General features: G+C 42.0%; 1 protein-coding gene across 1 annotated transcript in view; it reads right to left on the reverse strand.

Annotated features, from left to right (window-relative positions):
• Positions 1 to 26,072, reverse strand: part of TGFB2 (transforming growth factor beta 2) — a gene marked incomplete at both ends in the record, with an annotated part of 59,101 nt that extends 33,029 nt beyond the window's left edge. Inside the window, one exon of the mRNA XM_079549949.1 lies at positions 25,730 to 26,072. Within this exon, the coding sequence (XP_079406075.1) occupies positions 25,730 to 26,072 (343 nt within the window). The remainder of the gene's footprint in view (positions 1 to 25,729) is intronic.
• Positions 26,073 to 27,140: the final 1,068 nt, after the last annotated feature.

Raw genomic sequence — 27,140 nt, forward strand, 5'->3', positions numbered from 1 at the left:
GAGTTTCCAGGTCTATGGTTTTAATTACTACACAAATGAATGGAAAAAGAGATTAAGGAATTCACACAATTGTAACACATCATATTTGGAATTGCGGCATTTTTTTCAGTTACAATAGCATAGAGGCATAATCAAATAAAGTCCAACTGAACTGGATCCAGCTTCTCACTGATGTTTCAGCTTATTAAGACAAAAATCTGAAATCATACTTCAGAGCATTCGGATGGGAGTGAAATATGAGGTATCTGGCTGATTTTGCACGTCTTCCTCATTTCTTCTCAGAAGTTTAGGATTTAAAAATGTTCATGAGTTCCAGTCGTTCAGCTCTGCTCATTACCAGCCCTGTTTGTAAACAAGATTTCTAGCACTGACTGAGCCACAGTCCGTGGTCTCTTCTGAAGAAGCCTTGTGAGTATGCAAAGCCAACTGCTTGCAAATAGAAAGCATGCACAGGAGCAAAAGTGTTACAACTGCTCGTGTTATTGTAAGGATTGGCTCATGTTTGCAAGCACAATATCCTCAGCAAATCCTATGGATTTTCATCCACGACTAGAGTAGACCTGTCATTTTTTCCTTTTCTTTCCTCAGTTTTTCTCTTACTACCATGCATACTGATTTCAGCCCAAATAAACTGCCCACAAGCAACTGCTCTTTACACTGCCTTCACATAAGTCAATTACCCAGGAAGAAATGTAGCATGCTGCACCAGCTCATTCAAGCTTTTTTTCCTCAAGCCTAAAATCTCCCCAGCTCCTCTCTCCTCCACAGGCCTGCTCTTCATCTCCAGCCAGACTGAAATCTGGTAAATATTACTCTTACAAGGTAACAGGTCTGGAATGCGAAGCATCCGAAGCTCAGCAGAGTCTCTTCTTGGCACCTCAATACATGCACTCTGTTGCCAGCTGCCAAACAGAATTCAACTGGCCTTATTTGATTCAAACGAAGATATTAAATCCTGGGACTGTGGAAACATTATTTACCAATCAAGACTATAGTTAAAAGAAATGCCTTTGTAAAGGAAGAGCCAAGTGCTAGTTACCTTTCTAGCACCCCTGAAAAGTGTATTGTCTTGAAAAAAAACTTTCAACTCAGAATACATGCTTAATTTTTTGTATCATCCTTCATAAATATAAGACAAGAATAGGAAGACAGGGGGCAGTTTGTTGTGCTTTTTCCTCTCATAGAGGCTTTCCCCTTGGCAGTATCGCCTGCACAACAGCAAGGACCAATGCGTGAAATCCTGACATTTCATCACAAGCTTTACAGAATGGTACTGTAAGCCAGCTGAAGGCCTTTCCTGAAGGAAAGATCTGGCATATATTTGACCACTGCCCTTCTTACGCAAAACTATTCCCAGCATTCAATGAATTAGAAAAGCCAGACCGAAAGCATGTACTTAACAGTATCCTCCAAAGCAAAGACAGAGGACGCATCTACCTGGCCTCGTTCTCATGCACAAAAGATACTTCTGATGCTAAGGAATAAAAACAGACTTACAAAGCAACAAGTAAGCTCAAATTCTCCTTATAACTAATTATAACTAATTACTGAATATCATTAAACAATATGGCTTGGGAAGGAAAATTTGAATTATTTCTCGCTACTAATTTAGACCTAAATCCATATGGAGTAAGAAGCTTGATTTTGAAAAATGTTAACTTCAAAGATCTTAATTCAGGACTACGAGGCCCTGTGATGGTGGAAGATCTCTTTGGAATTTCATATTAATTGTTATTAATTTAACTACATGGATTAGGTTCTTGACATCCAACATGTGGTAGGAAGAGTGGATTCTCAGCTCAAAACTTTACTCTCCCATGTGAACAAATGGTTGGCACAGCTACCTACCAGTATAGGCCCTGAACTGTACAGCTGGCTATATTATAAAAATTTTCATAAACTGAGATGTGTCAACTTGTTGAAGATCAGAACAGGAGAAACTATATAATACAGCGTGTGCAGTTCAAAATACACATAAGAAATAAGCCCATCTTTTTACTTCTTCCAGAAAAGTTAGTGACCTCAGGATTTTCTTAGTGTCACTGTAACTAAAGGTAAATTGATCTTCCTCACACTACAAATTATGAAACTGCCTAACTAAAAAGCTTGCCCAACTGAAACTCTAATGTAGCTCAATTAGAAGTGCCTGGGAAAGAAGCAAAGACTACTGAGATATCTCCACAATAAGCTCTAAGTAAAGGTATCCAACATCTGCTCTTAGAGAAGGTGCTAATACCATAACTCATCTTACTCAATAATAAGAACTTTACCTCAATTATAACTTTACTGATCTCCAGTTAGTCTATAAAGTGCTCATATATTTCAAGGCACTCTAAGGATTCCAAAATACTATGAGTTTTTAACCTAATCTTCAGAAGCATGAAAGCCCATTCTAAGATACAGCCAGCACCAATTAGGTATTTCCACAGTGTCTGCACTCTTGCAGGCGTTCAAGGATGTAAGATATGTTCTCTTCCAGATAAGCCTCAGAAAAAAGCCAACAAAATGCCACTGAGCTGCTACCGAGTACTTGAACTCAGTAATAGACATATCTAGAACACAGTGGATCTCTAACCAATGGCTCCAATTCAGCACCTCTCTACTCTGATATGAGATCTGGAACTGTGCATCTCCTGATCATGGGGCAGTGCAGTGGGAAGAAACAAAATCTTTTTGAATCCAAAAAGACACCAATACTCAGCACAGATGGTTACGCAAGAGCATCTGATTGAAGGCATGATCTTATCATTATTTCTCAGACCATGTTGGCTAGAAATTTTCTAAAGACTAATGACTACAAGTGATTAACTCTAACAGACTACATTTTACACAAAACTACCCTCTTCCTATCTTGTCTAAACTATGATCTAATAGTTTAATGGACTAAACACATAAAAAGTGAGTAAATAACTGTTGTGAGCAATTGAGATCCTCTTCACAATGCTTCAGAATGGTGAGAAGGTTTATTTTCTTTTTCAAGTTTTTGAAAAAATACAGTCTAGAGTTTGAACTTTTCAAATTCTAGTATCTGTTAATGCTAATACAAAACTTGCTATTTTTGTATATGTATATATATAAACATACATGTCTTTTTTTCTGTAACGTTTTAAGCTAACAGAGCAAGATGAGCTAGACAGCATGCTAAGTCTAAAACCACCCTATTTCAAATACTGGTTAATGCAAATCTGGAAAGTTGCCTTGTCTAGCGTAAAATCACATACAGACTGAAAAAAAGATCATTTTTTAATTCTTTTTTCAATATAACAGATTTTACACTTCAACATTCTAGTGTCTGGAGCAGAAGATGAGAGCTGGGAGAAAAGGAGGAGAATGTAGAAGGTTACAAGTTACAGCAGGAACATACAAGGTAACACAGCTCATGACAGACTCTCAACCATCACTTTATAGTACAGTCCTTCCTTGTGACAGGTTAACACTTAGGAAATAAATGACAATACCTTAGTAGGCATTCCATTCTTGTCTGTGCTAGTTATTCACAGTTGAGAGTTCACATTCAGAAGACTAGTCTCACTTTTTTGCAGCTAAGTGGAAATCTAGATGGATCCAGCTGGGTTTTCCAAAGCATAGGACAAATATCTCTCACCAACACACTAAGAATATTAATCATTAGAATTGTGGCTACCTCCTTCAGATCATCTATAGAGGACTGTTTTTTAAACACGCATCACCAAGACTGAGTTTCTTATCCCTTATGACTATCACATTGGTAGCTACTACTACATACCAAACAAATGTTCCTTACACCACAGCAATAAACCTCTGCACCAATCATAACTGAGTGATGGGGGGACAAACAGGAACCACAGGCCCCACAGGCAGGCTCACAGAATTGCCAAGTCAATTGAATTACACCCAGACCTAACAACTGATGACTTTTTGCCTGCTATTCCTAATTGCAATTATTGCTCAATTAATTTCAACACTTTACCTCTCCCTGAAATTTCACCTATTTTGTTTTACTTGCCCAGTCCGTTCTCTACTGAACAATAACTGTAAAGAAATTGGTTTTGTATTTACAAGCAGCCTACTTTCTGTTTTCTGGAGTATGAAGAAGTGTTGGAGACAAAATTTGCTAGAGAAAGAGGCTAACGCTCACACACACATATATAGCACACAAAGAAACCAAAAATATAGAAGTATATATTTCAGACTAACCAGATTATTTCCAACTAAATATTACAAAAAGATGTTATGACCATTTGTGATTCAGAAAGATCCAAAACTAACGCAGACTCCAGACAGAGATCACATTCAGTGAAAGAGCTCCATAAATCGCACCATGCAACACCATGACTGTGATAATGAACATGGATAGCAATTACAGACTCAAGGTCTGCACTTCTTAAAGATCAAAACAGACGCAGAATGCATCAGTGGCTTCTCAGAATAGCCTAAAGAATAATTTTCAAACACATTTGTTCAAAGGAGCATGAAAACTATGGTAGCACTTCACAGGAGGTTGTAAATTTTTTGCTCTATATGCATTATTAGTCACATTTCCTACTGGTAGGGTTCTGCAGGTATTCAGCTGACCTATGGAAGTAGGGCTTCAGAAATACTCTTTGTTGCTTTAGTTGCATGGCACTGGCTCAAACTACACAGGATGTTTAAGCTTCTAAAGACCCATACTCAGAGAGAACACCATGCTGGAAAGTATCCTGTGAAACAGGGAATAGTCCAGAGAGTTTGTTGTTGAGTTTGGGTGTTTTACTTTGTGTAAAGTACTGGTGGAATATCCCGGAGGTAGAGTAAATGTTGTTGCAGAAGAACATGTGACAGTGACGTATCACACATATTTACGCATAACACAGTATGCATCTGGAGTATTCTCCCTTCACCCAACCCAAGGCACTGACTTACTATCAAAAGGAAAAGCTCCACATTGCTCAGGTGGAAATTTAGAATATATGATGAAAATGTCCGCATAACGCACATGAGAATTACATCTATAGTCATGAGGAGGTGATGCCTTTTCCTGGCTTCTTATGTTGTGCACATGCATATTGTAACGTTACAGGGTGACACCTTCAATTAAGAACTAAGGGACACCAGCCAACCACCCTGTAGTCATGTCAGGTAATAGAGAGAAAATATTTACCATTTTTTGAACTCACACAAAATTGACAATACATCCACAAAAGCTTTGCTGGAACGTAGAAAGAGCAAAACTGTAATAAGAATGAAATGTAACTATAAAATGACTGAGAAAATAATCCAAAATCTGGGCTAAATTTCAAGGACAATGGAAGAAAACAGGGTATGGCAGATAACTGAGTTCTGACTGCATCGCTGCAGCAGAAATAAAGTGCTCTCAGACTACAAGAAAAAGTGAAAATAAGACTTTACTATAGAAATTAATTGGCATTGTATCATAAATCTTTCTTTTCTTGCCGAACATCTCTTTCCATTAGGAACGTAGTAAAACAGACAGAAGTCTGAGGTAAGCAAGGACATCCAGAGGCTCCAGAATCTAATAAAAGACAACATGGACTGAACAGCTATATGAAAAGCAGAGGAAAGGGTCAAAATTCAACTATGCAGACATTTGAAGTAAGTTAGCATCAAAAACAACAGCATTTTTAGGGCAGTAACATCATATCTTTGGAATCCACCCTGTTTTTAAGAATAGCTGCAAAACTGCTACATTACTTTTTCTTTGGCACTCTTGGCCTAACAATGATAAATACCTAGAAAGCAACCGAGTGGACCAGAAGCAGTAAATTAAGTAAAAAAAACAGAAATAAAAAGCTTATGATGTGCATAAGGTAAATATAGCATCTTGGCTTGACAAAGTTCTGTGTTTTAATTAGCTGTGGCTGGCAGTTAAGAATCTGTGCTAAAATAATAACCTAAATAATAACTCTGGCCTCTAAAAGCACTGGGGAAAGGTAACTGCTAAAAACTTGTGTACTTGGTATTCACAAGTACACTAAACAAAAAAGGACACACCAGCAGTGATGGAAAGATAGCAAATAGCCAAGCAGATCCTTTGTAACCTCAGCTTTTTGCTGGATATACTCCAGTGGATATAGCTGAACTCTCAACTACACTGTCCTGAAGGAAGGTGTATTCAATGGCCTCTCACAGCAGAACTCCTGTGCACATGTAACTCTCACAGGTTAAAATGGAAGTTACTTTAATAACTGTTCTGAAAGGTAGGAATTAGCCTGTGGTTATGTGTTAACAACTTCATCACAAATCCCTGTTCCACAGGGCTTACAACCATGTTGCAAACATTCATAATTAACTATGGCAAACCTATCCTCAAGGTTTGCCACTTATAAAAATTAAAACATTGCAACTTCCTTCAAACTAGTGAGGTCACACTTCAATTACTGTCTTCAGTTATGGCCCAAGAAAGACATTGTGGCCCTGGGGCATGCCCAAAGGAGCTGTAAAGGGTCTGCAGCACAAGTTTTATGGGTAGCAGCTGAGGGAGCTGGGATTGTTCAGTCTGAAGAAGAGGAGGCAACTCAGGGGAGACCTAATCGCTCTCTAAAACTGCCAGAAAAGAGGTTGTGGCAAGGTGGGGAGTCGGCCTCTTCTGTTTATCAGCAATAGGACAAGTGGGAATGGCCTCAAGTTGCACAAGCGGAGGTTCAGGATGGATATTAGGAAGAACTTCTCAAAAAGAGTGGTGAGGCACTGGCACATGCTGCCCGGGGATGTGGTAAAGTCACCATCCCTGAAGGTGTTCAAGAAACATGTGAATTTAGTACTGAGGGACATGGTTAGTGGGCATGATGGGGATGGTTGACATTTGAACTAAGGGATCTTAGAGGTTTTTTCCAATCTTAATGATTCAATGATTCTATGAAGAGAAATGTTGTGCAAGTGCATTGGAAGCAGAAATAAAGCAGGGTAGTTCTCCTGCCACTCCCATGCACAACTCGGTCTATTCTGTTTCTCATAAATATCAGTTGTATGATCTGGAATAGCAAATCTATCCAATGTTAGACACTCAGTCAGATAGCTGATACTAGTTTGTTTTGATTTCTTAAAGAAAACATGAAAAAGTTACTCCCTGTTCATTTGGTTATTTAAAAATAGGGGCCATGAAGAAAAATGCTCACAAGTTTTTCCTCCATTCTTTTCACAGGTTCCATTTTTGAAAGGGCATCCAATCCTAATTCAATCTGAAAAGAGGAACAGTAATGAAAATGTAAAATGACGTTAGATATGATGTCTGTTCTTACAGGCTCCTGTAGCAGACAGCTTTAAAATTCCGCAAGTAACAGACAGCAAAGAACTTAATGTGCCTTGTATTGATTTTAAAAAGTGCACTGGTGACACTATTCAAAATTGACAAGTGACTTTCACACACAGTCAGTAACTCAGTTTGCTGCAATCTATTTTCACAGAAGGGATTCACCAAGTGCGGAGCAAGCAGTTAACCAGTGAAGGAAACATTCAGTAAACAAAGACTGCAGCACACTAAAAACTGACATGCTCAGTTTGTGCTTAGAGGCAGAGACCCAGGCACAGACGCGTGACACACAATAAGATAGTATGCTTTCAGACCCACCACCCATTCTCTTACCATTCTTATACAAACAGTGCAGGGCCAATAAACTCCTGCGGGTACAAAGAACTGTGGGCACCTGCACTATTTTTTTCACTTATTAAATCTTTTTTGAAAAGTTCTGCTACAAATTAATACATTAGTCTTTATTTTAGTAAAAGTCCCATATTGATTCTACTAGCAATTACATGTAAGAGAATATAGTCTCACATATGCAGTATCAAAAGACTGGATTAGAGCACATGCTATATATATACAGAAAAGGGAAAATAAACAGTGAGGAATTAAAGACAGAACTAGAGTGGAAGAAATTTAAATGAACTATTTGTTAGCACCTGGAAGAAAATAAGGAGTTGAGTAACAGCTCACATGGACTTGTCAAAAGCAATTAGCATTCAAACAACCTGAAATGCCTTCAGGACTGGATAAAAAGCTTTGCAAATAGTGGAGAAACCACAGATGACATTTATCTTGACTTCAATAAGATTGGAAACTAACATGCCCATTAGCAGATGGGGGAAATATGGTCTAGAAAGAAAAAAAAAACACACACACACAAAAATTCAAAAAAACTGGACCAAGAAGGTAATTATCAGCAGCTAATGGTCAAAGCATCCTCCATCCAACTAGGTGCTGTCTAGCAATAAACACAGACTAACAGGTAAATTTGGGTTGCTCGGCCAAAACAAGAGAAGATTGAAGTTGTTGCAATGAAACAATCTTCAGCTATGTCAAAAGCTGCTGAAAAAGCTGGGAACGACCCAATCTCCTCATCTACAATGGATTAACAAGAAGCAGTTCTGAGTTGCAGCAAGGAATGTTTCTGCTAGGTGACATGAAAAGCTTTGGAAGTCAGGGATAACAAAGCTCTAGAACTGCACGTGAAGGCAGTGGTGGCAACAGCAAGTGTCTAAGAAAAATTCTCCTAAATATCTACCTGTAATATCCTGACTAAAGTCTATACTCTCTTCCAATGCTGGACCAGTTGAGTGGCCTCTTGAAGCCACTCCAGCTCTGTGTGTCTTGTGTGACAACAGGCTGCTAGCAAAGAGCTTGCATCTCTGAACAAACTTTATGAATGCATCCACTGATACCTAGACACATCAGATATATTTATGCAAAATAATTCAGGAATGTATGTCATTAGGTCAGGTCCCAGAGCATAAATATCAGTACATCAGCTCTACTAATCAATAGAAACTGGCCCCATGTGCAGCAAGGAAAAAACATGGAGGTGAAGCCGTCAGGCACAGAAAACTCCCATGACAGCCCATGTGGAGAGAGGCTTACCAAACTCTTTCTGTGGAAATGACTTGTACATGCTACTAAATAGAAACATAAAGACAAATTTAAACATTTAACATTCCTGCGTAATCTACTCAGAAGTCTGCTGCGACTATCCTGCAACTGGCTAGCTAATAAACTGTAACAGCTCCTTAAGATAAGGAGATAAGCCATGTGTTAAAATAATTTATGCCAGGATATATGAAATATGTAATAATGAAAATATAAAGAGTAAAATCTCTGTGGTATTAATGTTAAGTTCATGCTTAAAACAACACCATATATAATGATGACTAATACTCCATCCCCTGGTTTTCAGTTTCCCAATCTAAGATGCTACATTGCTCACTGCTTTCCTCCACTGGTGATTCATTATCTTGGGTTAGCTTGTTAAAGAAAAATTATATTAAGTGCGAAGAGTGATGGTGAAGTTTCAGTAAAATTACTATGATATGCTTTTTTCTTAGTCTTTGGCTTTATTTCATCCTAAACTTCGAACTTGCTGCTTTTGCTGATGTACATTTCAAGTTTAAAGTGAAACAGGCCAATAGCTGAAGCCAAAAGTTTGACCTCCAGTACAACTGTTGTAATCTTCTGGGAAAATATCCTCTTGACTCTAATTTCTCTTTTCAGACTCACCATGCTGCTGATGAGAAATAAGTTACTGGAGGTCATGATTAATGACTGCCCTCAAAAAAAGCAAAAGAACAAACCAATCAAACAAACAAAAAAACACCAGTAGTATTGAATGACACAAAGAAGTTTCTCCACTTTTCACGTACAATCACTTCCTAGATAAGGATGCTGGACTAGTGAAGCCATGAGAGGATAAACACTATCCCACAAAGACATATTTAAACTCGTATTAAAGTCTTGGTTTCTAAGGACACATGCTCTTTGTGTTGTAACTGATTAAACCAAGGGACACTCTTATCTGACTTTCAGTTCGGACAGAAAGGTTTATAGGGCTGATAGAAGTTCAGTGAGACCAATAGCACCTCTCACAACAGGCTCCTGATCTCTCACTGGAGCTTGAGCAACTGTAACACGAATATTGCAGCATTCTTCACTTTGCCTCAATTGGACAGTGTTGTTAGATGGATGCAGAATGTTTCTATCAAGAAATATTTGGCTGTGCTTCCACAGGAGTGAAATGATCCCTGTAAATACATGGACAAATTGTGGCTGGCCCTTGGCTCCACACATCAGAAAACCTTTCTGTCAGCAGCTGCAGTATGGGGTGAAAGTTGGCTGAGGCACTCATAGGACCAGAATGGGAGCAAAGAAAAGGATCTCTGTCACAGGAGCTCTGGAGAGCCCTGACTCATCAAACGTGGGTAGCTACAGCTGCCCCAGCTGGATTGCTCCTACCCATGGATGTTTTACTTAGCACCTCTCAATAAGAAGAGAAAAAATAAAAAGAATATCCAGAGTGAAGTTCTTTCTTTTTTCCACTTTTCCAGCACAGAAAAACAAGACTCCTTTCACATCATTTTTTTTCTTTGGTGACATCAATAAAAGTCTAAATTCCTTGTCAAATGTGATGAGAAGATTACTAATGACCTAGCAGCTGCCAATTCCATTGAACTAAGAGTGCTTGTGCCTACCTGCTCAGCTGTCAATACCCAAAAACAATATCTCTGCTTTGTAATACTGAAGGTAAGATAGGCATTCTTATGTTTACTTTAGGCTAGCCAAGTCTCTATAACAGGAGGATCCCAGACATTCCAACTTCCAGTCAGAAAAAAGAATTCTTAACAGAATGACTCTGATAGAGAAAATGTTTTTTGCACAGCACAAATCTCATGTATTTGCTCTGGGTGATTTGGCCTGTTTTTGGGGAAGTCAGCCATAGGCAATTTCGGAGCCCAACCTGAATAGCATGAATTGTATCAACCCAGTTTGGAAGTGTGTAAAGCCCAGCTCACCCTATCCAGAATTTCATAATAACAGGCAAACAAAGACACTTCCATGTATCAAAGAAGATTCTATCTCCCTCCCTGCTTTCTTATGATAACAAGGTTTTATGCTTTGGGAAGAATTCCCGTGCTATTGATGCTAGTGAAACAATCAGTTCTTCAGAGGAGCCCCTCATCATTTGCTGACTTTACTCAGAGAACGCTGAAAGATGTAGTTATGTCAGTCAGACCTGGAGGCAAATAACAGAAAACATTATGCACAGAAGTTATTTTCACACCAGGACCTCTTCTATATCATATCTGTGATGAAACCATGAAAGAGGACAGATGCTTTCAGGCATCTTGAAGGCTTAGAAGAGAACTCTTCTCACTTGTGCACTTCTGTTAAAGATTTCAAAAGTGCAGAACAAGGAATTGAGTTTAATTGAGTTTTACCAGGAAACCTGCAAAATTTCATTTCAAAGAACATCCCATTAAATAAAGGATTTGCTGTGTTGCTGACAGCAACCTGTCTGCAAGTCACTAAATACAACTACAGTGCTGAAGCATTCGTCTGCCCAGCACTTCACCTCAGCAAAAGGGCTCAGATATTCCGCAAAGCTCAGCGCTCCAAAACCAAACCCACAAATCCAAATGTCCCCAGAACTTTAAAAATGGGTAAAGCACAGACCTGGATCCCATTTGTAACACAAGAATTGAATGTGCATGATAACACAATGAGAGGATTCATTGAAGGTGATAGTGATGGTTGCCAGGCAGATGGGAGTGCCCATCCTCCCTTGTTCAAAATCACACCCATAGAAATTCACCCTGGATTGTCCAGCACAGACTAGTATTTTTTTCATCTATTATTACTTCTAAGAGAAAGTAGGTCTTTTTTTTTTTTAATTAAAAATATTAATAAAAAAGAGTGGGCCTCAGTGCTCAGCTATTCTAACTGGAAGATAAAACTGCGGTCAGGAGATTTCAGTGCTGCCTTGCTGAGTGCAGGAGATGAAAGCGAGTCCCACGGCACAGGCAGGGCTCCTCTGGCCCCACCTCTGCCAGGAAGCGCTCCTGTTCCCTTGGCAGCCCATGCAGCTGGCTGCCTCCTGTTCAGCCAAGGGTCCAGAGAACTGAGTTTCCAAACTATTCCCTGGCTGGAGGAGGAAATGAAAGCAAGTCATTTTCAAGAAAAGCAGGTTGGATTGTCCAACTCTTGCACTCCGGGGAGCAAAAAAAAAAAAAAAAAGAAAGAAAAAAAAAATCATACAAGAAGTGTAATGGAAAGGAAAAGAAAAAGAAAGTGACTTTTTTTGTGCATTGTGGAGAAGTCAAGATTCACAGACTCAAAGCATCTTTAAACGATTAAGACAAAGACAGTGGGTAACAGATGAATGTTAGAGACAGAGGGAAGTAAACATTTTTAACCACACTAAAATCATGCAAAATCTCCTGTTTTAGAATAGTAATTGCATTTAAAATTATTTACACTCTGCTCTAGTGTAAATCAGGAATGGAAAAGCATGGAGAAGGTGATCCTCTGCTTGGGAGAGCTCTCCCTCTTGGAGAATTTACTGCCCCAAGCTGCCAGGGCACAGGAAGCGCACACCTGCCTGCTTAGCTTTCATCTCCTTCCTCTGCTTTCCACCCAGCCTGGTCTAGGCAGATCCCTTAAATGCTTCATGGATTGTGCAGATGCTTGCTGAGGCCTGAGACTACTATGGAGCTCAATAGAGAGGACTTGAGTACTATAGAACAAACAGTACCACACAGTTTGAAGGAGCATATCTGAAGAGCGTCATGAATAACTGGCTCCAAATCAAGGTATAGAATCCTGGCTGTCAAACAGAAGATTAATTTTGAAAAGCTGATTATTCTATTTTACAGAGTAACTTGTCCAAATCAGACAACTCCCTGAAGATAAAATTGAATCCAGTTTAGCTTTAAGAGGAAAGACTTAAAGAGAGCAACAACTCTACTGTTTAAGAACAAGCATTCCTAGTTTTGATGACTTTTTTTTATTAATTCCTAAAAACTGGGATGAATTATGATACATCCTGCCATCTACAGCGTGTTTAACACATTCTTTGTAGACTAAGGACTCGGATAACTATATAGCTCTCCAATTCTCTGCAACACAGAGTCACTACCTTGCGTTACTGAATGTGGAAAAGAAAGACCGAAACATCGTTTATTTTCCACACTGCTTCTTGCAACCTCACAACCATCCTTTGAGAGCTGCTGACTGAACACTGCATAAATTATCTCCACCTACTCCCCATTCCAGAATTAGGAGCTACACCTCTCCCAGTAGCAAGAAGGAATCAACTTAGGTTGAGCCTTTATATCTCTTTCTCGATGAGATCCTATTCTCTGATCAGCTGCTTTCTAAGTACCTCTTATTTTAGGTATCTGGCCTTCCTTGAGCACTGCTCAGGAAGCCTGGCCCCCAAAAGGCCTAACATCGCAACATTACCATGCTTCAGCAAGCTAAGCACCTTCAAGAATACTGATTAAATGCCAGTTTACTTTGAGATCATTTGCTTACCCAGATATGACTCAAAAGATTCACAGCTTGGGTAAAACTAGTCATGGTATCTTATCTTCAGTGCAAAATCACAAAGTCACTGCTTTGCATGCATTCAGGTTTAGCATTATGAAGGACACAGTCATACAAAGATTGATACAACACAATTATGAGATGCAACAATTGGACATAAGTATTTACAGAGAAAAGTGGAAAAGATTATGAACAAATATTTAGTATCCTGTGCAGGCCCATCATTAACAAATAAGACCTCTTGAGACAGAAAACTGTCTTTGACAGGCCCTGGCTGCAACTGTAAGAAAATAAAATTAAAAAACAACAATATATTACAAGTAAAAGTCATAGCTGATGAGAACAGAAAATAACAACATCAGAAAATAAGAACTGCAGATAGCAAATGAGAAAATCAAGCAGGCATAAGAGTTTCATGGTCGAGAAACTTAAAGATAACATTTAATGATGTGGCACTCATCCAATACAAGACAAAAACCTCTTAAAGTTAACAGAACAGAAATAAGAAATACATTTCTGTAAATAAAAAAGCCAGGCAGCCCTGATTTTTCTGTTCCAGCAGCAATTCAAAAAGTCCCAAAACAACAGTTAATGCAATCAGACACTGTGAAACAAGCTAGACAAGGTAACTTGTACCAAGACTATGTAAAGAGCTGTCCCAGGAGCTATCTAATTCAGTGCCAAGTGTTTGGCTTTCAGCAGATCCCAGACACTGGACAGTATCTTCAGGATTATAATTAAGGAACACATTTGCTAGCTAATATATGTTGTCCAGGCAGAGTAACTCATGCTCCCTCACATATACAGTCAGCCTTATATCGATCACAGACTAAAGATGCAAAATGCAGGAATGAGAATCAACTCATAGGAGTTAAGGGAGTATAAACATGAAAACAGAGCCCATTGATCCAGGATCTTAGTGAGCAGGGCCAGTAGTCCTGTTGATAAAACAACTGTTTGAATATAATATACTTGTGTAGCTGTAAGACATTTAAGCTGGTGTTACATAATGATTTCATTAAGAATCAGGAACAGCAGGACATCAACATGGCCACACAGTAAAGGAACCAAAGCTTTGCTTTTTTATGAGACTCAAAATATAATGGTAGACAGGAAACCACTATTGAAAGACAGGCTTCTAACAAGGTCCCATAAGGCTCATTTTACAGTACTCTGTTATGTAATATTTTTATCAGTGACCTGGAAGGAAACAAAGCCACTATTAACCAATTATAGATGAAATAATTATAGAGATGTGACAAATACTGAGGATGTCGCATCACAAATACGAGTGACTTAGATTGCTTGGTATGCACAGACACCAAAATACATATGTCAGCAAGACTGATATAAAAACACAACCCCAGGAAGAGAGGACTGAGATTATTTACAGAGTATGGGATTCCATTCTGAGATTCAACACCTCTGAAAAAGACCTGGGAAGGGGAACGCTCTGGTTGGTAGTTAGTCAAATATGAATTTTAGCTCTCTTAGTAGAGCTTCTAGCAAAGTTTCTGCTGAAATTAGCTGTATAAACTGTAGAATCATGAATAAGAGCAGAGAGACTGTAATATGCACGTGTTTGATAACAGCACAGTCTGTAGAACTGCTTTAAACTGCTGTTTTCCACAGTCCCACCAGTGTGTAAATAAAGCAGAGGGGTTTCAGATGAGAGTTGCAAAAACAGCTACAAAAGGACTACGACGTGCCTCAGGGAGCACAGTACATTAATCTTAAAAACTGGCCCAGTCAAAGTCTATGGATCTGAAGCTCACACAAAGCTGGGTAAAGCAGCTTGCACTGAGCTCCTGGCAGCCCCATTTCACGGTCCCTGAAACGGGATCATCATCCATCTGCCAAACTTCTTTCTCTTGCAGAACTGGACACAAATTTGACAACGGTCTTCCAAACAGTGAGTGAAGGTTTACACTGGGTCAAAGGTTAGAACTTGATGCTCAACAAATTTAATTCACCAAGATGCTTGTTTCAAATGTATATAATTAGTTGCTGGAACAATTTATCAAATGAATTCAGGGAAATTCTATGGCCTGGAAAATGCACATAGGGAGGTCAGAAGATCATAATGACGGCTTCCAGTCAGTGCCCATTCTACAGTGACTCAAGACATAGAGCATCACGAGCTTGAGCCTTCCAAAAGCACAGTGCAGTATTGGTCATTGGCAACAATTGACAGCCTACCTGCTGAAATGAATATCTACTTCAGCTGAGAAGTAACATCAAGGTTCACTCAGAAGCCTGCTTGCAGCTCTGGTTGTCATTACATTAAGGCACTTCACACCCTGTGACACTGTAATATTCCCTTAGATTAAATAAGAATCAAGACCTTTGGTTTCATATTGCACTTCAAATTGCTCAGGATTCAATTCTGTTCAATATGACAAAGTAAGTGCTACAACAGAGATGATTTTCTCTGATAAAATAAAATTTTTCTCTCTTGCCTCTTTTTTACTTTTTGAGACCTGTAGAGGCTGATAAGTCTCCCCAGCTTTGAAAAATATGTTGTTGTTAACAAAAACATGATATAAAATAGAACCCTGGACATTTCTAATCAGCAAAGCAGATTTACCTGACTCAGGCTTTATGTGAGTAAAAGGCTGGGATCCTGAAAGTAACAAGCAGGAGTGAAATTCCTAGCTCCTTTAGGTGCTTCTTAAAACCCCAGCCACAATGACGGTTCTGCTTGCCTAAACAATCACTGCACAGATTCCAACTTCAACAACACAAGGAAAAAATCTGGAGTGGCTTTACCAACTCAAAATTAAATTGTTCCAACCTTTCATCCACGGAAAAAAAAAAAAAAAAAAAAAAAAAAAAAAAAAAAAAAAAAAAAAGAAGAAAAAAAAGAAAAAAAAATGTACCTCAGAAGTTAACTCATTATTTCAGAAGACACTTTGTGACATATCTACTTAGAGGAGCTTTACAGAAAACCATATGCACTTTCATGCTATCAGCACAGTTCTTGTTCCTGCACTACCTGGCTTTCCAGCCTGTAAACTTAGCATTTATCATGCAGTAAATTGACTTTTAGAAGTTGTTTTCATGGCTCTGGCTCCATTCAGAATTGACTTTCAGGATTTTATTGATAACATTAAAACACCTCATTGGCTTAGGCCTGACCTTTCTTCACAGTCCGCTGCTCAGGGATTTACCACATTTTTATTCACAGCCTTGAGAGTCTATGTGCCAACATCTGATTTTATCCTTGTTTCTAAGAAGCTTGTGGATGCAGAGTGATGAACTTTAAGACAAAAACTCACTGTGAGGAAGATGATAGAGATAGATTATGGTGTGTTTATTTGCCAAGACCTATGCAGTCACATGGCCATTTATTTTAGATAGGGGGAAGTGTGGAATACCTAAAAAGTACACAACATGAACTCATGCCTCCTTTTCTGCAACTCTTGCCATGTTGCTGCCATATGCTGATCCCAGACGACATCTGCCATCAAATGCTTCTATCAATAAGCTACTATGGTGTTTGCTTTTAAAGTTTTTTGGTTTTTTTTTTGTTTTTGTTTTGTTTTGTTTTGTTTGTTTTTTGTTTTTTTTTTTCAAAAAAGCCTTACACAGAAGAACATCTCTGGCAGCAACTCAATAAAAGGGAAAGTACCACACTAGAGTAACACGTCCCAATATATTTTGAAGATGTGGCTGTTCTCTGAAACAAAGGAACAGTACTTAATGTTTGATCCAAAGGCTTTTGCAGTCAATGGAAAGACTTCCAGTGTTTTCAGCAGGCTTTGGACCACAGCCCTTAATCTGGGGAACATACTCTCAAAAGGCAGAAGAATGGAAAGGTTTGGCTGTATCACATGTATAGCTGGCCTTGTGGCAGGCGTGCATTAGGCAGATTTCTTTCCAAACTCTACCTCAACAAATACACTTTCAGCCAGAGAAAATTAAGTCTCCCAGTAAAGTGGGTAAATAATGGGACTCCAACTTGGAAGGAGGCAAGTTCCTTCAGACACATGATAGTGTTGTAACTCAGCCTCTGGCCACCTTTATAAAGATCTCTTTTTCTAGATGCTTTTGGGGTTCTTTTCTTCCCTGATTAGCAAGAGGGATGTGAAGTTTCCAAATACATGGCTCCTAGCATCGAGGACAAAGATAAACCAGGATAAAGAATCCAGATTAAGAGAGGGAGAGACCCCCAACAATCTGCTCAAGTCCATCCTAAGTGGGACAAAGATGCTTACTTAGCTCCCTTCCTTTCCAAACTGTATACCCTGGCAGGGAGCCTCTCAGTTCCTATCACTCCACCAGATCAGAGCAGCAAATTTATTTTCAAGAAAGCTGGAACTTGTTCCTCGCTTGCAAACCTAAAGATGTATGTACTGTCTGCTGCAATAGCCTGCCATTATACATTAGGTAAACATGCAACAAGCAGCACAAATGAATTGTACAGGCATCTTTCAGCATACCTCAATGTTGAAATGTGGCTACTTCACTTCCAAAGTGTGCATCAGAGAAAAAAACTGATACAGAGCAGTGATTGGCACAAGATATATATAGCCCTTGCTCTGCCAGGGAAGCCCAGAGCCAGCTATAACAGCCAAGAAAACTGGGCTGGATCTCTCATAGATTGGGCGAGAATGAGAACATCAAGGATTTGTATAGATCCAGCACATCTCCAGGCAGACTAAAATGTTCTGTAACATGATAGAACATAATATACTGTCTATCCTTCCCAAAGGGCAAATATCCCCGATGGAAGCACTGCCCATAGGTGCACAGATAAATAAATAAACCGCTGGTGTCACACGTCAGTGGATCTGACCCCAGTATCCATAAATTTTACTTACAAGGTATTCATGGAGTGATACTACCCAGTCAACTGGACTGATTTCTGCATCAAACCCTAGAAGTGTGACTGCTACAAGTTCAAAGCAGAGGGAAAAGCTACTTCTCTGTTGTTATATTCCCAGGGCAGCAGTGACACCTCCCAGCTTTCCCAACATGTCCCTGCCCTGGAAGCAAGTAACGGTGGACGAAGAAAAAGCAGCCTACCAGAGGCTATGGTGAGCATTGGACTCTGATCACCTCTTCCCTGACAGCTTCTTCTGACATTATTTTAACCCATCATGCATCCAACGATTTGCTGCACCGTGTTTATATGTGACTTGGGACATGAAAAGTTCTGCTTGGGTTGTCCTTTCCTAAAACTCACTGGGGCAGTTCAAAGTGCTTCATTAGTGCTCATCCTGGAAAGTCAATTTATACATTCTATCAGACATGGCTCACCTTTATGAGCAAGGGCTGCTCTTCGATCAGGCTGAGCTACTAGAGATCATCTTTATGCACGAAGGCAGGCCCAACTTTAGTAATTATTACTGCCCAGAAGCCCTCTTGAAGTACAGGATTGTTAGGTACTCTGACACTTCCAAAGAGTCCGGGCTGCTAGTTCTTCAATCTCCTTAGTACAATGTCCACTCACGGGGTTGCTGAATATTCATTTATTTTTTTCCCCCCCAGGGAATGAAAACCAACATGTTCTGATTATTATCTTTCAATCATCACTATGATAAAGACAAGTTACCATCCGCTGAGCTCACTGCTGAATTGCAAATGCTATACATAAACAAAAACAAGAAAAGGAACTTCAGCAGGCTTAACTCGCCTTTTAAAATTCAAGGCAGGGGTTTAAAAGAAATGAAGCCAGGGAAAACACTGGATACTAACACCAGCCAAACAGGGAAAAATAACGAAGTTGTAAGACCGAAAAACTGAAATGGAAAGAATGACAGATTTACTGCTGCATTTGATGCACATAACCACTGATAGACTCTCCCCAGGAAGTGTTGAAATTACCATCACTGAAATGAATCCAGAAGCTAAAAATTAAATTATCCTTCCCAGAACATTCCAATTCAGGCTTTGGCAACACCAGATGTTTCAAAACTCTGAAATATATGCATGCGCGTGTGTGCACGCATGCACACACACACACACACACACACACTTAAGCACAGTATCCTCTTTCACGCAAGACCTCCCTCCTGGTTTTCCCAAACTCAGACTGAATGGACAGTCATTTTGCAAAGCCTTTTCTTTAAAGTCTCCGTTTAAACACACAACTGTCAGATTAAGCAACCGCTACGGAGCCTTGCAGCAGCTCCAAGTTATGAATGAATGGCTATTTGTGAACGCGCCTGTCAAGACAGATGCGGTATTTGTCAGTGCAGTGTGGGTTAGATACGGTGGGAAGGAGCCAAACAAACAAAGCAAAGGGTCAGCATCACAACATTTCCCTTTCTGCCCCTCCGTTTGCCTAAAGGATGCTACAACTCTGGCTGAAATATAATATAGTACTCTATTTACATGCAACTTACGAGGGTTATTTGGAAAGAAACATTCACACAAGAGAAACAAAAGAAAAATGGGGGGAGAAGATAGAAGAACAGGAACTTTTTGGTGCAAGGAAGCTGTGAGGCAGAGGAACAAACACAAGCTCCACATGACAAAGCACATCTTTAGAAACTTGGTGATAGTTGATTCTAGACCACCCTATGGAATTTGAAACATCATACACTGTTTTTCTTGCATTTAAAATTATTATTATGAGGATTATAGGTTAATTCAAGTTGTAAAGGACATCTAGTCCAATCTCCAGCCCAAAACAGGGTCAGCTATAAGGTCAATTTATCACTTCAAGTAACCTGTATGTTTATTTATAATAACCTGAAGTCAGGCTATTATTCATAAGCTGTTTCCATTGCAGTAGTATGTCAGAATCTCACCCACTTACCAGCATCTCATCATGAAAGGTCTTGTCTAAAAACTAAAAGAGGCTTCTGCCCTAAGATTTCAGTGGAAATAGCTCAATTGTATTGGGAAGATACTAAATACATCAATGAGCATCACATATGGAAAACAAAACAAAAAAAAAAAAAAACAAAAAAAAAAAAACACAGCAAATCTCTCTCATCTTCCAAATGAAACCCTGAATATTCCCCATGCTCTCTGCCACAGATCTGCTGCAGGGATGGCTGCAAAGTCTCACACCTCCTCTAAACCAAAGGTAGGTGCTGGGGAACATACACAGCAGGGTAAGAGTTACCTCGGGGGGCGTCTGTCTTGTTGATAGAGAATAAAAAACAACTGGTCACACTGGAAGGAGGTAAAACGCAACATTTCATGTGAAGTTTCTTCAACTCCTCATCCTGTTGTCCCAGACAAATCTGCAAATTTCAGCAAGGACAGCGAGGAGATGCATAGGAGAGGTGCATTAAGAACCAAATTGCTCTAGATGGACCCTGCAGGCAGTCCACCAATAGCAATGCTGCAGCTAAGCACAGAGAGAATGGACTGAAAACAAACAACAGCCTGGTGTGGAAGGTGGGATAGGAAAGTCCACTGAACAAAGAATCCAAATAAAAATGTTAATCTAAACAAACAAAATGAAACATCCCCAGCATAGCACTACAATAAGCAATACCTGGGGGACATATCATTCTTAGGCTAAAAACTGCCTGATCCTGATCAAAAACATGCAGCAAGTGGTTTCACAATAGGCATAACCTTGCGCCACATTTCTTTCTGGCCAGGTTCTGATACCCAAATAACAGATTTAAAAGAAGCAAGAGGGATTTGAGCTGTCTGGCTTTCCTCATCCCTGCAAACATCCCATGAACCAGGTCCCAATTGAGAAAGCTATTTGGGCACACATATAATCTTAGTGCTAATGAGTCCATTTACACGTGTTTCAGTACCTTGCTGAAGAAGCTCACTGAAGTCAACAGCCTGGAGCTCTCATTCATCTTCTTGCTCAGTAATTACACAAGCAGGAACCTCAAAATCTCAAAAATACTCTGAAAGTAGCAACTTCAAAATAATACAATCACATTAAAGACTACCACTGAACTGAAGCAGTGTGCTGAGGTCAAATTAAGCCAAAAGCAACAGCTGATGAAGATTAGGATGGTCTCTTATCTCTGCACAACCACCTGCTCCTTCCCAGCCCTGCAAACCAGGCAGCAGGATCAGCTCTAGCCTCAGTAAGGCCCAGCAGATCTTCAGACGTTGTCCTCTTTCAGTACTAGAGGACTAGGACTAGCAGAAGACTAGGACATGGTCTCTGAGATGGCAAAACTCTCATAACCCTGAAGGGCTGGGTGTAGCAGGGGCTGTAATGCTCAGCTAACCTTTCACTCAACAAATGGCAGAATGGAAACATCTCTTTAAAACAGACCCAAAGAGGGCCGTGACACTAGCTTCAGAAGATAGCCCTATGTTTCTGTCTTGCAGTGGTAGGAACCCAAGTTGGGACATGGGCTTTTTGCTTTTCTGTAGGCTTCTCTGGGAGAACCATGGCGAAGGAAGATTCACTACACCAGACTACAACCTCCCAGCAGTAATGGATGGTTCAGGAGGCAGCAGACCACATGCACTGCACCCCACAGCTGCTCAACATGAGCAGGAGTTAAAGAGAGCTTCTCTGATTTCACCCGGTCAGCGCTCCAGAGCACATTATTTTATTATCCCTCGTAACATGTAGATGACTACTGTCCAGAAAATAACCCAGCCTCTTTTTAAAGCCATCTGCAATTTCCTGTTTTTAACATCCCCACATAGGAGGCCTGTAATAAGTGCCGCTCATAAGCAAGGAGCTGTTCCTCCCACGTCCCTCCTGGGGAAAGCTTTCCCATTGCTTCAAGTCCTCTCTGTGGTGAACAGGAGGCAGTACCCCAAAGTGCTGCTGCAGAGCCCTGTAGTAACATCAGCACAGCTAGAAGGTTTTAATCTCAGGTGTTCCTGTCAGGGCTGCTTTCATATCGTTAACAACATTGGAAATCCCAAAACAACATCTCTGTTGTGTGCACGCATGTGAGCTGCATGACTGGGGCCGGTCACATCGTGGAGCTGATGCTGGCAGTGCCAGGAGGCCAGAGCACAGCAGCCCCAGTGCCCTGAAGAAAAGGAGCCCACATAGGTGTAATTGCTGGTAAATCGAGTCCTTGTTGACAAAGTAGAAGCATGGCATTGTGCACAGGCAGTTCATAATGTTGGCTTTCATTAAGCAAATGGCTCATCAGAATGACAGACTGTGTAAAGTGATATTTGTGGCACAGAGCTCCCAAAAATCACAGAATCATAGACTATCCCAAGTTGATGATCCTTGTGGGTCCCTGCTGAGTCCAACTCCCAAGCTCACCACCAAGCTCAGGCAAGAACATGGAGAGGCACCCCAAAATCCGCATGACATCAGAATCAGGCCAAGAAGGACTGTGATTTCTTGGGCTACTTGAGCCATCTCCCAGGATGCAGAAGAACCCATAATCTGCCTTATAAAGCCTTCAGCTATCAGTACTGATCAACTCACTGTCTGCAGCAAGAACTGCTATGAATAGAGATAACAGAATCAGGCCCATCCCTTGCATGCACATGATGCCTATTTTGTTTGAGTACCCCAGCTGTGCATTAGCATTAAAGCTTGCTGTGCTGGCGTTCGATTTCTGTTTATTATCAGTGCGGTGATGATTATCACTCAGCCTCAGATCAATAATAACTAGGTTGAGTCAATGGCCTGGATCATTCACGAGGAACTGATAAACAACAAACCTCTAACACGACTCGATCTCTGGCTGCCAACTGCACTTGGGAGGGAGTTAAGCTCCCAGCAGCTAACCCACGCTGCCGCAAGCACAACACACGCAGGCATGCTTCACAAACAAAAGCCTTCGGGTTTTTCAAAACCTCTTTGTAGTATTTTTTCCGCCGCTGCTTTTCACATCTGTTGGTTTTGGGTCCGGCAGTCCCCCGCTCACTGAATTTCCACATGTATTTCCACACTGGATGTGTCTTTAACCTCAAGTGGACTGTCAAGTGAGATGCCAGATGCCCCCTTACTTCCTCAGTGCAAACTATCGGTAAACCTTAGCATAACTTTACTTTGAGCCTTAAACTAACAGCATGTGAAAAGATTAATATGAATAAATTCAAAACTAATCAGATCCCTTCTTTAAATGTTGACACAGTATTATTTATATCCCATAAATACCTTCTTGACTAAAATTCATCCCAGGAGATTGGCACCTCGCCAATTCTATTCATATTTACTGTATTTATACAGTACAGTTGGCCAAGGATAATATTTAAGACAAAATATGCCTTAGGGTATATACAATATCTCTTATAGTTTTCCTTTTAAATCTCCTCATTGCTAAAAATATTTAGTCTGAACTTTATAAAATGCCCCACAAAGACCTATCAGCGATCTGCAGTGATATACGGCCGACTACGAGTATAATTAGAGCATATTTGTAATACTTGGGTCGCAGGCGGTTGCCGAGTGCTCACGGCTCGCGGCAGGGACTGAACCGCTGATCTTTCCCATGCCTTCCTCCTGGCAGCGTGCGACCCTCCTTTTCCCTCCTGCCTCTCCCAGGCGTGGAGAAAACACAGAGTTAAAGAAGTCTGCTCCGAGACACCTTGGATCTGCACTTTCAAGTTCTTCCTTTAAAATATGGTGGGGCGATTTCATCCCTGCTGTCTTTTTTGGAAAGTTTTGCTCCATTTGGTATAACTAGAGAGCAGTGGAAAAGCAGTTAACCTACTTACTGGGATGTTCGCAGCAGCGCGCACAGCAGGACGGGATCTGCTGCTGTGGGGCCCTCTGATCCCAAACTTGTGATGCACTCTGTTGGTAGGTACCTGCAATCTCCTCTATTTGTCCAAAGCCTGGATTGATCCTTCAGTGCAAACCTGGCCTCTGACAAGGCTTTATAATTAGATCCTCTTTTGCCACACCACCCAAGAGGCACAGCGCAGGTAACTGCACTTTCTGGACCACTGGTCTTTGGGAATCTCTTCACAGCAGGAGACATATGGAACATGGTAAGGACAGAGGCATTTCACCTCCAGACGCTGTCCCTCATTTGGCTCTCAGCCATTCTAGCCCTGCCCATAGGTGCCCATTGCTCCACTCAGGATACGACCCAGGAGGTCCCAAAACAGAAGTGCTGGCTTTCAACAAAACTCACCAAAGCCCCACTGATCTGAACACTGATTTAGTTGCTATTACTGCAAATTACACTGAACCTCTTTGCCCATAGCCTCTTGGCTCCAAATGTATATTTCTTTCTTTTTAAAAAAAAAAAAAGAAAAAAAGAAAAAAAGAAAAAAAGAAAAAAAGAAAAAAAGTATTTCTTTCCTCTGGGTAACGGGTGGAGTGTATTTATCATGGCTATTAGGGATGGTGCCGTAATTACAATACTAAAACATCCCTGACTGCCAGGGTGTCCCGTACCTGATGCTGTCATTTAACAACAAAGGGAGGCAGCTGCGCCCAGCGCGGGGCTCGGATGCCTTGGCTGCCATCCTGGGACGATCACATGCAAGACAGAGCAAGCCTCAAAGCTACAACTCGCTCAACTAAAAATAAATAAGAGTAAACGCAATTAGAAACTCTAGGATAAAGTTACCAAGATGGCTGCATTATCTGTGTGAGCCGGAGGGATGTGCTTTGCCGACCCAGCCGGTGAGGAGATGGGGCGTCCAGTGGTGGGAGGGGAGACAGAAGGAAGGGAGAGAGGCGAAATAGTGGGGATGCGGCTCTGGGTACGCGAGCGGAGGAGTTACTTTCTGCTTCTGGTATTTCACTTTCCTCAGCACGATGATGATCGAGATTCTTTTAAGGGAGTGCGGTGTTTTTCCCTTTTTTTTTTTTTTTTTTTTTCTTCTTTTTTTCTCCCTTTTCGCTTAAACCTCACAACCCAAACAAAAAGGCGCGTCGTTGCGATTCTTAGTCGCGCTCGGTGGATCCGATCAGCACAGTGCGTTTGTACCCTTTCACTGCACAAAACGTGGCACGGATCGCCAGAGTGGTTAATAGCAGCGAGAAGGCAGACGGGCTGAGACAGGTTCCAAGCAGCCAGGCTACCCAGAAGGGAAAACTTTTCCTCTACCTGAAATGAAAGCGCCCATGCACCGAGCGGGCAGACGGGGAGGGACAGAGGGGGAAGCCTGAGCTCGCTGAGCAACAACCCATGGGACAGAGTGCTGGAGGGGTGAAGGGAACCCAGGAGGGAATGCTGCGGGTTTTGTTGTGGGTTTGTTGTATTATTTTTTTTCTTTCTTTTCAAGACCTCCTTTTCTTTTCAGTTCTGGAGAGATGGAAACTTGCCCGACTCAGACACTCCAAGGGAAACAACGGCAGCGGAAAGATGTTGGCTCCTCTCAGAGGCTGCACCCGGGGCAGCGGAGCGGCTGCGCGGGCACCCCTGGGGACCACATCCCAGCAGGGATCCGAAGCTGGGGGAAAACCGAGTCCCCCCCATTCAATATATTCATTCCCCCCATCTAAAGGAAGTCCTATAAGCAACCAGATGGGACACTGAGAGCAAAAGGAGCAAAGAGGGAGGGGTTGTGATGTACGGGGCTGGTGGGCACCGCCAAGCGAAATCACGTCCGCAGAGCACTTACTTTCGGGGTAAAAAGGCTGCATGTCTATTTTGTAAACTTCTTTGGCGTAGTACTCCTCGTCGCTCCGCTCCCTCTCGCAAGTGGCGGCTCTGTGGTTGGCTTTCTCCTGCAGCAGGTCCCTGGTGCTGTTGTAGATGGAGATGACCTCCGGGGGCACCTCCTCGGGCTCGGGGTACTCGTCCGGGGGGCTGGTGAGCTTCAGCTTGCTCAGGATCTGCCCCCGGATCGCCTCGATCCTCTTGCGCATGAACTGATCCATGTCGAGGGTGCTGCAGGTAGACAGGCTGAGAGCCACGGCGGCCAGATCCAGGGTGAGGAACACGCTCAGGAGATAGCAGTGCATCTTAAGTGCTTAAATACAGCGCCCCCCGAAAAAAGAGTGACTTTAACCACGAACGACAACGATGGGGGTGGGGGGATGGGGGTTTAATACTAAAAAATAACAGGGGGATGTGTGCAAACAAAGGGAGGATCTGCAGACAAAATGCAGTGAACAACCGGACTGCAAGGACGGCTTGCAATCCACAAACGCACGGGAATCGCCAGTGGAAAAAATACCAATAGTGATACAAAAAAAAAAAAAAAAAAAAAAAAAAAAAAAAAAAGCAGCCTAGTAAGAGTCGGGGTGGAGAGAGCGGCAGAAAAAAGAAAAAGAAAAAAAAAAAAGAAGAAAAAAAGAAAAAAAAAAAAAAGATGGGGGGGAGGAAGAAAAACCAACCAAATAGATAAACTCGCAAATCAAGTAAATAGAAAAGAGCCTGCTCGCAGCGAGCTGGCGGCGCAGGGTGGAAAACCCAAAAGAAAAAAAAAAAAAAAAAAGGGAAAAAAAAGGAGGGGGAAGAAGTGATGGGCAGAAGGGCGCTGCCGCAGCCGGCGCCGAGCCGAGCCCCGCGGTGCCGGCGCTCAGCCCCCGCGGCGGCGGCGGGAGAGGCGCGCACGTGTGCGCCCAGCGGCGCGCAGCCCCGGCCCCGCGGCGGCGCCCGGCCCCGGCGCTGAGCGGCGGAGCTGCGGCGGCGGCTGCTGCTGCTGCTCGTCCGCCCGCCGCGTCCCGCAGGCTGCTGCGTGCGCCCCGCGCCGCATGCACCGACCCACCCCCGGCCGGGCCGCTGCGCGCTGCTGCGGGGCTTTTTCCAGCTCCCTCCTCTTCCTCCTCCTTCCGCCGCGACTCAGCGAGGCCGCCGCCGCCGCCGCCGCCGCCGCCCCGACGGCCTCCCGCGGATCGCAGGCGCGGAGCGGCCGCCCGGGGCTGGCCGCAGCTCCGCTCTGCCGGCCGGCCTCCCCCGCGGGGCTGGCCCTAGCGCTCCGCCCGGCGCCCCCCGCCTCCCCCGGCCCCGCGGCGCTCCCTGCGAGGAGGGGACGGGTGCCAGCAGATAACATCACGGCCGCGCAGGGAGAGGGAGATTTATAAGGG

Source organism: Tetrao urogallus, assembly GCF_951394365.1.
Source record: "Tetrao urogallus genome assembly, chromosome: 2".
Classification (NCBI taxonomy): Eukaryota; Metazoa; Chordata; class Aves; order Galliformes; family Phasianidae; genus Tetrao; species Tetrao urogallus.